General features: G+C 43.4%; 1 protein-coding gene across 1 annotated transcript in view; it reads right to left on the bottom strand.

Moving 5' to 3' along the window:
- LOC126484678 (probable cytochrome P450 6a14) overlaps positions 1-14,526 on the bottom strand; it is a 32,845-nt gene extending 18,319 nt beyond the window's left edge. Inside the window, exons 1-2 of the mRNA XM_050108272.1 lie at positions 14,340-14,526; positions 3,400-3,638 (exon numbers count right to left, since the gene is read on the bottom strand). Coding sequence (XP_049964229.1) covers positions 3,400-3,638; positions 14,340-14,526 — 426 coding nt within the window. The remainder of the gene's footprint in view (positions 1-3,399; positions 3,639-14,339) is intronic.
- Between the last annotated feature and the right edge of the window lie 723 nt (positions 14,527-15,249).

Raw genomic sequence — 15,249 nt, 5'->3', positions numbered from 1 at the left:
CTAATTTCTGTGGCAGCCGTGTGACAGCTACTGTAGGAGAGATCTACCTACGTACGGAGGCTGCAAGTAGAAAAGTGATCCCTATATTCTCTGTCCTTCAGTAACTCAGATCAAGAAAGCGTTCTTGAAGACACAGTTCTACGGAGTTATTAAAGTCTTCATTTTGCTAAATTTGCTACTCATCCGGTTGAATCCTCGAACCACTTTCCTAATGCAGTGGGTACATAACATCACTGGTACACGTCGTTGAAATCTGATACGTTCTCTAATGGAGTCGTTGTTTCCTGGATACAATATAGGTATTAATCTAGTAGTGAAAGGCTATTACGTCCGCAGCTCGTGGTCGTGCGGTAGCGTTCTCGTTTCCCGCGCCCGGGTTCCCGGGTTCGATTCCCGGCGGGGCCAGGGATTTTCTCTGCCTCGCGATGACAGGGTGTTGTGTGCTGTCCTTGGGTTAGTTAGGTTTAAGTAGTTCTAAGTTCTACGGGACTGATGACCATAGATGTTAAGTCCCATAGTGCTCAGAGCTATTTGAACCAAAGGCTATTACTTTCGTCCCAAGCCACGGAGATTTTCTGTATTGATCTTTCTTACAATTCTTCAGAAATACCAAAGGCATGGTTTCGATTCCAGTACCATAGGTGTAGCAATAAAACTATTGATACTTGCGCATAACAGTAATGTGAGATCTTCCCTAGATAACGCATCTGTTAATGTTGTGCACTGAAGTGTCCCAGTAAGTGTTCGACTACCTAATTTCGTACACTGAGGTGTAAAAAGTCATTGGATACCCCCTAATATCGTGTCGGACATCTTTTTGTCCGGCGTAGTGCAGAAACTCAACATGGCACATATTCAATAAGTCGTTGGAGGATCTCTGTAGAAATTCTGAGCCATGCTGTCTCTAGAGCCATCCATAATTGCGGGAGTGTTGCCGGCGTAGGAGTTCGTGCACCAACTAATCTCTCGATTATGTCCCATACATGTTCGATGGAACTCAGGTCGGGCCATCTTCGCCGCCAAATCAATCATTTGAACTGTCCAGAACGTTCCTCAAACCAGTCGCGAATAACTGTGGCCCAGTAACATGGCCCATTGTCATCCATGAGAATACCATCGTTGTTTGGGGACGTGAAGTCCATGAATGGCTGCAAATAGTCTTCAGTTAATCGAACATAACCATTTCAAGTCAATGATCGGTTCAGTTGACCAGAGGACCCAGACCATTTTATTTAAACACAGCCCAAACCATTATGGAGCCACCAGCTGCTTGCGCAGTACCTTGTTGACAACTTGGGTCCATGGCTACGTGAGGTCTGCGCCACATTAGAACCCTACCATCGGCTCTTACCAACTGATACCGGGAGTCATCTGACGAGTCCGCGGTTTTACAGTCGTTTACGGTCCAACCGATATGGTCACGAGCCCAGTGGAGTAGCCACAGGCGATGTGATGTTAACGGAGCTACTGGCGTCGGTCGTCTGCTGCCATAGCTCATTAACGCCAAATTTCGCCGCACTGTCCTAAAGGGTGCTTCCGTCGTACATCCAACATTGATTTCTGCCATTATTTCACGCAGAGTTGCTTATCTGTTACCACTGACACCTCTACGCTGCTCTCAGTCGTTGAGTGAAGGTTGTCAGCCACTGCGTTGTCCGTAATGAGAGGTAATGCTTGGAATTTGGTATTCTCGGCACAATGTGACTCCAGAATACTGAATTTCCTTCAATTTTCGAAATGGAAGGTCCCATGCGTCCAGCTCCAACTACCATTCTATGTTCAAAGTCTCTTAATTTCCGTCGTACGGCCATAATCACGTTGGAAACCATTTCACATAAGTCACCTGAGTTCAAATGACAGCTCTGTCCAATGCACTGCTCTTTTATGCCTAGTGTACGCGATATGTGAAAGTACATATCACTAGTCCATAACCTTTCAAATCAGTGTAAAGAAAGTCAAGTCAGTCGATGGCGACTAGGGGAAGTTGAAATTTTTGTCATGTTTTCGAAAAACGGCAGAACGCGAAATTTTCAGTATTGTACACGGTATTCATGTTCAGAAAGGTCTTCTCATTTTCGTAATACTGACGTTGCAATTCCTCCCAAAGTACCATGCCGCCACTTGGATGGCCAAAATTTGACGTCTTCCACACTCACGTCAGTTAGCTGAAGGAAGCACGAGTGCGCGTCCCTCGCGCGGTTGCCTGCTTGCTTCACACGTTTGCTCCACACTGAGCCTTCTGGCTGTGAACATTCTCTAATAAAGTACAGACGCAAATGGTGGTCTGGTAGCTATGCCAATACACTATATGTTGGAGGACAGTGTTGAAGCCATTATCAGCACATCTACCATCCTCCAGATGGCATATGCCGTCATCGGACTAATATCGAAGTCGCCTTTGCAGGTGTACTAATATTTCTGCCAGCTGAGCACTTGTAAAGTGCTAGCCTACATGGTGTAATGGTTTTTTATTTACGTGACCATTACGGCACTCCAACCCCAGTTCTCGATACCTGTAATATCGTACTACTTTTCTGCGAAGTAACAGACATATCTTTGTACCAATACTCACATTTGGTTTTATTAATGTATAGGTACTCCCATTTATCGATATATTACAGTGATATGGTTCTTGTGTGTATTCATTTCTGTGACACTGTCATAATCTTTGACTTACTTGTAACCGTTTTGGCGCGAATGCGCACAGAGCAGTCTTTGTTTCACTTTCCAGAATTTAAGTTGTTATTTTGCTTTGTAATAGAACAGTCAAGTCTTGTGTTTGGTTAAAGTGGAAATTAAATATATGAAGATTGGTACAAAACTGTTTTCTTGATGATGTAACAATTAAGAAGAAGTATATGTGACTTTACAAGAAGTTTACTAAAAATATGGATCCGGAACACCAAGTCAAAAATTATTTCTACCATACCATTTTTCTGATCTGGAACTGTTTGATCATTAAGGATTTTCTGAAAAACGCATTTGTTAGGTCTTCAAATATTGCTAAAATACAGATCTGGACCTTCTAACAGTCAAAGTGGAATCATCCTAGAATCGACAAGATGAGCCATAACAACTTCGACGAAATCTACGTGGGAATCCATTCAAGATAAATGCCAAAATTAATTACTTTTTTACAGTGACATCATTATTTCCATTCTGACGATACCATCCACAATCAATAACTTTCTTGTTGCCCGATAAAGCGAACATATGCTGCGTCAGCAACGTTATAAATTTAATTTCTAACCTACTTTGCAAGTGGTGGTATTGTTAGAATGGGCACATCCAAAAGCCAAAAGCAGGTTTTCGGAATGTCAGTGATAAAACGCTATACTAAAGCAAGAACACTGCGTGATCCTGAATCTTACGCTCTATGCACCGTGCCACGCCACTCACCTGGAACATCATCTTCATTTTGCCAGATGTGAACGTGGGCGTCAGCTTCGCGCGTAGCTTCCGCCACTTGCTCCCACCCAGCAAGAACAGGTGTCTGGAGAGCGGTTCGCGTTCGTCCACCCTTATTCCCCTGTCTTGGAATGTCCAGAAATCCTTCACGAGTATGCTGCGTATTAGGTCTGGTTCCACTAGCACTAGAGCGGGTCGGTTGAAGAAATAAATTCCACCAAAACGGTGCCCTGTAACAAAACGAAGGTCATTCATGGTTTATAAAGTTTCAATTAATAACTGTTACGTCATCTCGCCTCATGCCTAAAATATACCCCAAATCATCGAGCAAACTCACTATTATAAGCGGCAATATAAAAAACTCTTAGTCAGTATTGTAAAATGAAAATATAAGAACTCTCCGAACTTACGAATACCATGTACAGTACTTAAAATTTAGCATCCCGCCATGGTTCCGAAAATAAGGCAAAAATTTCAACTTTCCTTTGTCGTCATTGACTCACTGACAAATGTCATGGGATAGCAACATGCACATATACGGATGGCCGTAGTATAGCGTACACAAGGTGTAAAAGAGCAGTGAATTGGCGTGGCTGTCATTTGCACGCACGTGGTTCATGTGAAAAGCTTCCAGACGTGATTACGGCCGCGCGACGGTATTTAACAGACATTTGAACGTGGAATGGTAGTTGGACCTAGAGGTATGGCACATTCAGTTTCGGAAATCGTTAGCGAATTCAATTTTCCGAGATCCCCAGTGTCAAGAGTGTGCCGAAAATATCAAATTTCAGGCATTACCTCTCACCACGGACAACTCAGTGGCCAACGGTCTTCACTTCGTACAAACCAACCATCAGACTGACTCCCGGAGCCCGCATCTCGTGGTCGTGCGGTAGCGTTCTCGCTTCCCACGCCCGGGTTCCCGGGTTCGATTCCCGGCGGGGTCAGGGATTTTCTCTGCCTCGTGACGGCTGGGTGTTGTGTGCTGTCCTTAGGTTAGTTAGGTTTAAGTAGTTCTAAGTTCTAGGGGACTTATGACCCAAGCAGTTGAGTCCCATAGTGCTCAGAGCCATTTGAACCATTTTGACTCCCGGATGGATGAGATAGTAATAAACATCCCTGGCGTAGAGAAACAACTGAAAGATTTCAAAGCGAATACATAACCAGGTCCGGCTGGAAACTACAAAGAGTACCACACGGCACTGGCACTTTGCCTAGCTTGCATTGATCGTCAATCTCTCGCCCAGTACAAAGTCCCAAGCGTCTGGAAAAAAAGCGCAGCGAATCTTTTACATAAGAAAGGTAAAAGAACGGACCCGTAAAATTACAAACCAGTAACCCTTAACATCGGTATGCTGCAGAATTTCTGAACATTTTCTCAGTTCGAATATAATAAATTTTCTTGAGACTGAGAAACTTACGTCCACGAATCAGTATGGTTTTAAAAATTATCGCTCGTGCGTTACTCAGCTTGCCCCTTTCTCACGTGATTTACTGCGAACTATGGATCAAGGAGAACAGGCAGATTCCATATTTCTAAATGTCCGGAAAAAATATGACACGGTGCCCCGTTGCAGTCTGATTACGAAGGTATTAGCATATGGAATAAATTCACAAATATGTGAGTGGGCCGATGACTTCTTAAGTAATAGAACCCTTATCAACGATGACAAGTGTTCATCAGAGACAAGGGCACTGTCACGAGCGCCCCAGGGAAGTGTGATAGGACCGTTATTTTTCTCTATACACATAAATAATTTGACGGACGAGGAGGGCAGCTATCTGCTGCTGTAGTTTGCTGATAATGCTGTGGTGTACGGTAAGGTGTCGAAGCTGAGTGACTGTATGAAGATACAAGATGACTTAGACAAAGTTTCTAGTTGGTGCGGTGATGGGCAGCTAGCTCTAAATGTGGGAAAACGTAAGTTAACGCGGATGAATGGGAAAAACAAATCTGCAGTGTTTGGACACAGCATTAAATGGGTATTGCTTGACACAGTCACGTCGTTTAAATATCTGAGGGTAACGCAGCAAAGCAATATGAAATGGATTGAACATGTGAGGACTGTGGATGGGAAGGCGAATGGTCCACTCCGGTTTATTGGGAGAATTTTAGGAAAGTGTAGTTCATCTGTAAAGGAGAGCGCAATTAGGGTGCTGCTGCGACCAATTGTTCAATACTGCTCGAGTGTTTGGGATCCGTACCATGTGGCATTGAAGAAGGCAATCGAGGCACTTCAAAGGTGGGCTGCTAGATTAGTTACCGGCAGGTTCTAACAGCACGCAAGTGTTACGGAGATACTTCGAGAACTCAAATCGGTGTACCTGGAATGTTAGCGACGTACTTTCAGAGGAATAGTATTGAGAAAATTTAGAGCATCGTTTTGAAGCTGACTGCCGAATGATTCAACAAGCGTCAGCATATACTGCGTGTCAGGACCACGAAGGTAAGGTTTGAGAAATTAAGGCTGATATGGTGGCATATTAACAATCGATTTCTCCTCACTCTATTTGTGAGTGGAACGGGAAAGGAAATGAGTAGTAGTGGTACAGGGTACCCTCCGTCACGAACCGAACGGTGGCTTGCGGAGTATCTGTGAAGATGCAGTTGTAGATGACAGCAGCGGCGTCTGCGTAGAGTTGTCAGCACTAACACGCAAGTAACTCTGCTCGAAACAACCACAGGCATCAATGTAGCACATGCGACGAACGTATCCGTAAGGACAGTACGACAAAATCTGGCTTTAATGGGCAATGGCAGCAGACAGCCGACGCCAGCGCCTTTGCTAACAGCACGATATCGCTTGCATCGGCTCTCCTGAGCTCGTGACCGTGTCGGTTGTACCCTAGACTGGATAACTGGATAACCGTGGCCTGGTCATATGAGACCCGATTTCAGGTGGTAAGAGCTGATGCTAGGGAGCTAGTGCGGCGCAGAGCCCACGAAGACATGGACCCACGTTTTCAACAAGGCACTGTGCAAGCTGGTGGTGACTCCAGTATGGTGTGGTCTACGTTTACAAGGGCTGTACAGAGTCCTCTGGCCCAGCTGAACCGATCATTGACTGAGAATCGTTATGTTCGGCTACCTGGAGACCATTTCCAGCCATTCATTGACTTCTTGTTGCCACTAACGATGGAATTTTTATGGATGACAATCCGCCATGCCACCGGGCCACAGTTTTTTGCGACTCGTCTACAGAGCATTCTGGATAATTCGAAAGAATGATTTTGCCACCCAGATCACCCAACATTAATCCCGTCGAATATTTGAGGAATGGATTCGAGAGGTCAGTTCGTGCACAAAATCCTGCACCCCAATATTTCTGCAGGGGCTTCCAACAACTCAAGTCATGTCGAGTCACGTGGAGTTACTGCTCTAAGCCGAACAAAAGGTGGTCCGACACGCTATTAGGAGGTATCCTGTGACTTTTGTCCCTTCAATGTATAATCAGGTTTGTGACTTCATCTAAAATTTTCAAAATTACAATTGTTTTAGATTTAATGTACTTCCCACTATTTAAAGACCTCTATTAAGTCGTGGCAGCTGTGTACGGACACCACCTATTAGATAATGTTGGACATGCAATAATATCTCTCCTAACAATCACTCCGAAAACTATACTTAATCGCAAATAGAGAAAAGAAGCGTACGTATTTTAAAAATACGAGCCCATTCCTAGCAGCTCACGTTAAGACTCGTGGTGACTTCATAAAACACTGATCTTGTGTCAGTACTGCACTTTTGTGCGTCTGTCACATCTCTGACTACTTTCTATCCGTGACAATTAGCATTTAAATATTTGCTCACTAGAAGACTACTATAAATGGTATGCAGCACTGGTACTAGTCGAAGACCAGCAAACTTATTACTGAATCATAAACTGCGTTCCATTACATCTCATTAGAATATGTTGCAGTACAAACAAGTAAACTTTGATTGTTTTCTGTAAAATTCAAACTTTCGGTTAGATATTGAGCTATGGAATATAATTTTTTCACAATATCTTATTAGAAAAATATCATTGAAAACAAGATTAATGGAAATCATTACAAGACTACCTGAGGACGAATTCTCGTACTTTAGATTTTTCTTGAGTGAGATTGGGCAGTCATTAATGTGCTGAGTTTGTATTCCGTAGGAGCGAGGCTCACGTCTCCGTAGAACCATTCAAATTCAAGTTTTCCACGGATTTCCTAAATGACTGAGAGTAAATATTCTCAAAATAGGACACAACCTCTTCATTCCCGCCATTCACTCATAACATCGATGTCGATGTGACGTTTACGTGCAACATTTCTTCCATTCTTCTTTATTTGCAACTGAACTTAGTAACGTTATATTTGAATAATTTATCAAAACCGCTAAGGCAAAAATATGTGGATGATATTCGCTGCTCGAAATTTAATGCAAAAAGAAGTTCATACTGCCATTTAAACAAAATACTGCCATTTAAACAAAATTTAAATCGTGACAGCAGCTGCCTATTGACGGTTTATTATACTCGTACATACAGACTGCCAGTCTTGGAAACTGGGTGCCGATCACTCTTTCAGGTTCTCGCACGCGCGTTTCTAACCGTCTTCCATTCCACTACCTGAACTGTTCTTCAAAAGCTTCGTAATTATTTGTAACGTGTGTAAATGAATGAGAATACACTGAGGGATAAAAATCGCAAGGCCATAAAATAACAAAATTACAATAATGAAATTTCGGGAATACGTGTGTCTAAGTAAAATATTTGTGTGATTAACATTGCTAGAACACAGGTTAATGTAAGGGCCCTATAAGCCACTACAAATATGAAATGTTGGTACATTAGTAACCAGTGTAACCGCTAGAATGTTGAATGCGAGCGTGCAGACGTGCACGCATTGTGTTATACACGTGGCCTATAACAGTTTGTGGCTGTAGTTCCACGCCTGTTGCTTTTGATCGGTCAATACAGGAACGGTTAATGCTGGTTGTGGATGACACTGGAATTTCGTCCGTTGGTGTCTCGTATGTGCTCGATTGCAGAGAGATCTGGTGATCGTGCAGGCGACATGTCGACAGTCTGTAGAGCATGGTGCGTACAACAGGGGTATGTGGGCGAGCGTTATCCTGTTGGAAAACACCACCTGGAATGATGTACCTGAATGGAGACACAACAGATCGAATCGCTAAATCGACAAACAAATTTGCAGTCGGGGTGCGTGGGGTATCCCCGAAATTGCTTCTTCTGTCATACGAAATTGCACCCCAGTCCATGACCACAGAAGTACGTCCAGTGTCTATAGGACACAGACAGGTTGGCTGCAGGTCCTCAACTTGCCTCCTCCTAACCGTCACCGGAACCGAGGGAGAAACAGCCTTCATCAGAAACGCAAGAGACCTCCACTCTGCCCTCCAGTAAGCTCTCACTTGACACCACCGAAGTCGCAAATGGAGGTGGTTTGGGGTCAGTGGAACGCACGCTACAGGGCGTCTGGCTCGGAGATGTCCTTGAAGTAACCAATTTGTAACAGTTTGTTGTGTCACTGTGGTGCCAACTGCTACTCAAATTGCTGCTGCAGATGCAGTGCGATGCGCCACAGCCAAACGCCGAACACAATGGTCTTCCCTGCCACGTGGCCGTCCGGAGCCCGGTATTCTTGCGACCAGTAACCTTGCTGCCAGCAATAACGTACAGTGGCTTGATTCCTGCCAAATCTTTCTGCGTTATAGCAGAGGTAACATCCAGCTTCTCTTAACTCCATTATACGACCTCGTTCAAACTCAGTGAGACGTTGATAATGGCGTCTTTGTGCCCATAAAAGCATTCTTGACTAATACCAAACCCACTACGTCCAATGCCAAAGGTAACTAACGCTCACGACCGTTACAGCTTGTGTTGAAAGCAAATATGATTTGCATCCTCATATATTTGAATAGACATCACCTGTGAGATGTAGAAATGCGCCTACACAACTTTCGTATATGTCGCAGAACTCCTTCTTGGTGTTGCTAATTTTTTTCCATTTGTGTAGTTAGTACGTGCCAGTCATAGAATTCTCCGTGATTGCACGTTTCGGGGCAAAGCCCATCCTCTGTCATCACGTTCCTCATTCTTCAGTGTTGGCTTTCAAGAATTTAATCTAGATGTTCTTACACTGAAGAGCCAAAGAAACTAATACACATGCCTAATATCGTGTAGAGCCCCCGCGAACACGCAGAAGTGCCGCAACACGACGTGACATGTACTCGACTAATCTCTGAAGTAGTGCTGGAGGGCATTGACACCATGATTCCTGGAGAACTGTCAGTAAAAGGAGGGGTTGGATGTCTCTTCTCAACAGCAGGTTGAAGGCTTCCCAGATTGGCTCCATAATGTTCATGTCTGCGGAGTTTGTTGGTCAGCGGAAGTGTTTGAACTCAATAGTCTGTTCCAAGAGCCACTCTGCAGCTGTTCTGGACGGTGGGGTGTCGCATTGTCCTGCTGGAATTGCCCAAGTCCGTCGGAATGCACAGCGGACATGAATGGATGCAGGTGATCAGACAGGATGCTTACGAACATGGCACCTGTCAGTCGTATCTCGACGTATCAGAAGTCCCATATTACCCCATCCGCTCGGTACAATTTGAAACGAGACTCGTTCAACCAGCCAACATGTTTCCATTCATCAACAGTCCAACGTCAGTGTTGACGGGACCAGGCGAGGCGTAAAGCCTCGTCGTACAGTCATCAAGGGTACACGACTAAGCCTTCGGCTCCGAAAGCCCATATCGAAGATGTTTCGTTGAATGAGTCGCAACCCGTGACACTTAATGGCCCAGCACAGAAATCTGCAGCAGTTTGCGATAAGGTTGCACTCCTGTCACGTTGATCGATTCTCTTCAGTCGTCGTTGGTCCTATTCTTGCAGGGTCTTTTTCCTGCCGCAGAGATGTCGGAGATTTGATGTTTTACCTGATTACTGATAATCACGGTACACTCGTGAAATGGTCGTACGGGAAAAGCCCCACTTCATTGGTACCTTGGAGATGCTGTGTCCAATAGCTGATGCGCCGACTATAACACCACGTTCAGACTCACTTAAACCTCGAATACCTGCCACTGTAGCAGCAGTAACCGAGCTAACAACTGCGCCAGACACTCCTTGTCGTATATAGGCGTTACCGACCGTGTTCTGCCTGTTTACATACACTATGTGATCGAAAGTATCCGGACAACTGGCTGAAAATGACTTACAATTTGCTGCCGCCCTCCATCGGTAATGCTGGAATTCATTATGGTGTTGGCCCACCCTAAACCTTGATGACAGCTTTCGCTCTGGCGGGCATACGTTCAATCAGGTGCTGGAAGGTTTCTTGGGGAATGGCAGCCCATTCTTCACGGAGTACTGCACTGAGGAGAGGTATCGATGTCGGTCTGTGAGACCTGGCATGAAGTCAGCATTTCAGAACATCCCACAGGTGTTCTATAGGATTCAGGTCAGGACTCTGTGCAGGCCAGTCCATTACAGGGATGTCGTTGTGTATCCACGCCACCACAGGCCGTGCATTAGGAATAGGCTCTCGATCGTGTTGAAAGATGCAATCGCTATCCCCGAATTGCTCTTCAACAGTGAGAAGCAAGAAGGTGCTTAAAACATCGTTGTAGGCCTGAGCTGTGATAGTGTCACGCAAAACAACAAGGGGTGCATGCTGCCTCCATGAGAAAAACGACCACACCATAACATCACCGCCTCCGAATTTTCTGTTTCCACTACACACGCTGGCAGATGACGTTCACTGGGCATTCACCATACCCACATCCTGCCATCGGATCGCCACATTGTTTACCGTGATTCGTCACTCCACACAACTTCTTCCACTGTTCAGTCGTCCAATGTTTACGCTCATTTTACCAAGCGAGGCGTGAGGTGCGGCTTATGAGCAGTTGCAAGACCATGAAATCCAAGTTTCCTCAACTCCAGCCTAACTGTCATAGTACTTTCAGTGGATCCTGATGCAGTTTGGAATTCCTGTGTGATGGTCCGGATAGATGTCTGCCTATTACACATTGCGACCATCTTCAGCTGTCCGCTGTCTCTGTCAGTCAACAGACGAGGTCGGCCTGTACGCTTTTATGCTGTACGTGTCCCTTCACGTTTCCACTTAACTATCACATCGGAAACAGTGGATCTAGGGTTGTTTAGGAGTTTGGAAATCTCGCGTACAGACGTATGACACAAGTGACACCCAATCACCTGACCACGTTCGAAGTCCGTGAGTTCCGTGGAGCTCCCCATTCTGCTCTCTTACGATGTCTGACTGCTGAGGTCGCTGGTATGGAGTACCTGTCAGTAGGTGGCAGCATAATGCACTTAATATGAAAAACGTATGTTTTTGGGGGTGTCCGGATACTTCTGATCACATAGTGTATCTCTGTATTTGAATACGCATGACTATACCAGTTTCTTCGGCGCTTCAATGTGTATTGTAGTTGGAATGTCATATCCGTCAAAAGTTCTAGAAAAATCTTGCCTTTCTGCGTCATGATGTATTGTGTGCAACTAATACCTGTGCTCCTGCAGAGAAAATGAAAAAATCTAGATCTCCAGTAATCACAGTTCCTGCTTTTGTTTCATTCAAATACTCGTGACCGGTTTGTGACACTGGCCGCATAGAATATTTGATTTCGCAGTACCTAAGATGTGATCTACATTGCCTATATAATAGAATTTCAGTAAACATGCTGTTACTTGCGTGGGTTCACCTTTCCAAGTTTTTCAGAGTGATGAATGTTGGACATGTCTGTTATTCCGCATATCAGAAAGAAAATATACTTTCTAGTAATGTCTGCCCCGATATACTGACTATCTCCCTGTCCGCGACACGATAATCATTAATATAACTGTACCAATGTCCCCGAGTACAAAGTTTTCTGAACTTCTACATTCGTGGCAGCGTTACAGCAACCTACGCTCTTGAAAGCTCAAAACAAAAAGTAGAAACATAAACATTTGACTCGTAGTATAATTTTAAAAAATCCCATAACTGTAAGTAACAGAACATAAACTCCGTCTAGCAGGATTTACAGGCGTTATAGCCCGTAAAATAATACAGTGCCACGAAGGTGTGTTCAGCGCGCAACCTAAAACATATTGGCAGTTATTTAAAGGAAGTGATGATTTAGAAATTTACCATCGATAAAGATGGAAGAATGTGTGAAATACTCTAAAATATATCAACAGAAGACCGAGAAGAGTTCATGCAGATAGAAATACGTACGATCAACGAAAGGATAGCTTTAGGTGTGTTCCTGCAAGTATTACCATAATCAGTAAAAATGAAATAATGAAAAATCTTGAGATCTGAGCTGAAATTAAAAAAAGAAAACAGAATACACCAAAAAATATTTCAACTTGTCCTTAACAAGTGTTTGACTGAACGTGAAGACACCCCAAGGAATTGAAAAAAGCATACCTGGTACCATTTCATAAGAAAGCATAAAAAAATCGACAGTAATAGGGGCATAAGCATTACCGCATTAGTGGAAAAGTTAAATGGTAGGATTAGAAAAGAAATTCTGAAGAACGAAATTATAGTAAGAGAAGAGCAGAGTGGTTTTACCGCAGGTACATTCTGTGTAAATACTATATTTACAATAAAAGAGATAACTAAAAACTGAATATCCAGGGGAAGAGACATACACAAGATTTTCACAAATTTAAAAAAAGCATGTGACGCTGCACCAACAAGGAATCCATGTCTAAATCTTGAAGAAAACACAATGAATAAGACATATGTTGCAGATTACCAGGAATTAGAGACAAGAATGAAAATATGAAACGAAATTTCCCGAGTAATAGGACCAACCACAGGCCTCAGACAAGGGTGCTGTACGGCCTCTGTTCAGTTTAAATATTATCTGAACGAAGTTCTTAAGGAATGGATGAAACAATGTTGAGGAATGTAGCGAGACACAGATGGGAATTAGTTGTCAAGTTTATTTTTCGTCGATGATAAAATAATACTAGCGGCAGATGACTATTATACAGAATACCTGATGGAGGAAATCATAGAAACAAACTGTAAGTCCAGATTAACAACATGTTTAAACAAAATAAAATATCTCTCAGTAGGAAATAATCAACGCGATATTACTATAGATGCAACAACTATCGAGGCACGTGGAAAGTAGAAATATCAGAGATTTATAACCTCAGATCTGGTTTCCAGTGAAGACGAAAGAAGACAGAGGGCAAAACATGCTAAATAAGCAACCTATAGGGTGAGTTCCCTACTTCGGTCAGAAGAAACTAAGAAAAAGATGAAAACGTCATATGAATCGTTAATACAAAGAATTTTTTAGGTGGAGCTGAATCCTGGGAAATGATAAAACGAGATAGGAGACTTGAAACCGTGCAAATCAATTTTTTGAAAAGAAGTTGTAGAGTGTCAAAGGGAGAGAAGATCTCAGATAAAGACATCAGGAAACGAATGAAGACTAGCACGTACACCACCGAAGAGTTGGGAAGAGATTAGGGGATGAACGATGTCCGAAAAAAGTAATATGGTGGCCGCCTCCGAACAAGAGACAGAGAGGAAAACTGTGAAGAAGTGAAAAATCAAGTACTTCCAGGTCACTTTATCGAAACTAGTAAATTCGGTCGGACAACAGGCTATCCTTAGGTATAAAAAAACAGATATTAATGTGCTGTAGTTAATGTCGTTTTTATTCCTGAGGAAAATCTGTTCGACCAAAACTGATAGCATTAATAAATTATCATACAGCTATTGTGAGAAATCATTATTTTTCAAAAATGTAGGAAATTAGTTAATGCCTCTGACGCTAACGATGGTCTTGTTGAGAGACACATTCAGTGTTTCTAAGATACGTGCGGTACACGCCACCCTTCTAAAACTGAATGTCTCGATGCACTTCGAACGTCTTCCCTCTTACATGGGTCTGTGGTCCAACTTACCTTTTAGCTGTTTGTACGCGTCCGTGACATCCGCTGCCATGGACTGCTTTCCCACAAAACTTTTGTAGATATTGCCGAAGGGGAACTGTGGTTCCAGGTAGGGCACTCCCTTCTTCTTCCAGTACTTGTACGAGTAGGCGAACCACACGTACACTACCGCTGCGATCAGCAACAGCGCACCCAACATTTTGATGACTGAAGATTCCGCAAAGAAGGTGATTCTAAAATAAAAAAGGTTATGTTGGACGTCAAAGCAGTAATTAGTGGGAAAAATTTTCTCACTAGTGTGACATATGTGGCATTGTTAATATTATTAATATATAAATACATATGCAATGTATAATGGAAAACCGTTATTAGCAAAAATCTCGAAAACTTCTTGAACGATTTACTTTAAATTTTTAGAAAATATTGCATTGAACATTTCGACGAACATAATTTGCAAATGAACATAACTTAAAGTAGTATATATCGTTTGTTATATCGAAAAACTAAGAAATTGTCCGTTCCGCCCCTTGCATGGGAAGGAATGGAACTCGTGTTCTTTTTAATTTCTTCGATGACACATCTTACAGATAAGACAGGCTCCATCGTTCAAAATGGTTCAAATGGCTCTGAGCACTATGGGACTTAACTTCTAAGGTCATCAGTCCCCTAGACTTAGAACTACTTAAACCTAACTAACCTAAGGACATCACACACATCCGTGCCCGAGGCAGGATTCGAACCTGTGATCGTAGCGGTCGCGCGGTTCCAGACTGTAGCGCCTAGAACCGCTCGGCCACCCCGGCCGGCGGCTCCATCGTCGTTACCATAAATGCCACCGCACGAGATATGTGCACACTGTGTGGATTTCTGCCATGCATTCCAACCCTCAGTTGAAGTGGAATGTAATTCCTTGCAATATGTA

This window comes from Schistocerca serialis, chromosome 6, assembly GCF_023864345.2.
Source record: "Schistocerca serialis cubense isolate TAMUIC-IGC-003099 chromosome 6, iqSchSeri2.2, whole genome shotgun sequence".
NCBI lineage: Eukaryota > Metazoa > Arthropoda > Insecta > Orthoptera > Acrididae > Schistocerca > Schistocerca serialis.
Note: the sequence above shows the minus strand (reverse complement) of the source record. Positions and strands in the feature narration are given on the sequence as shown.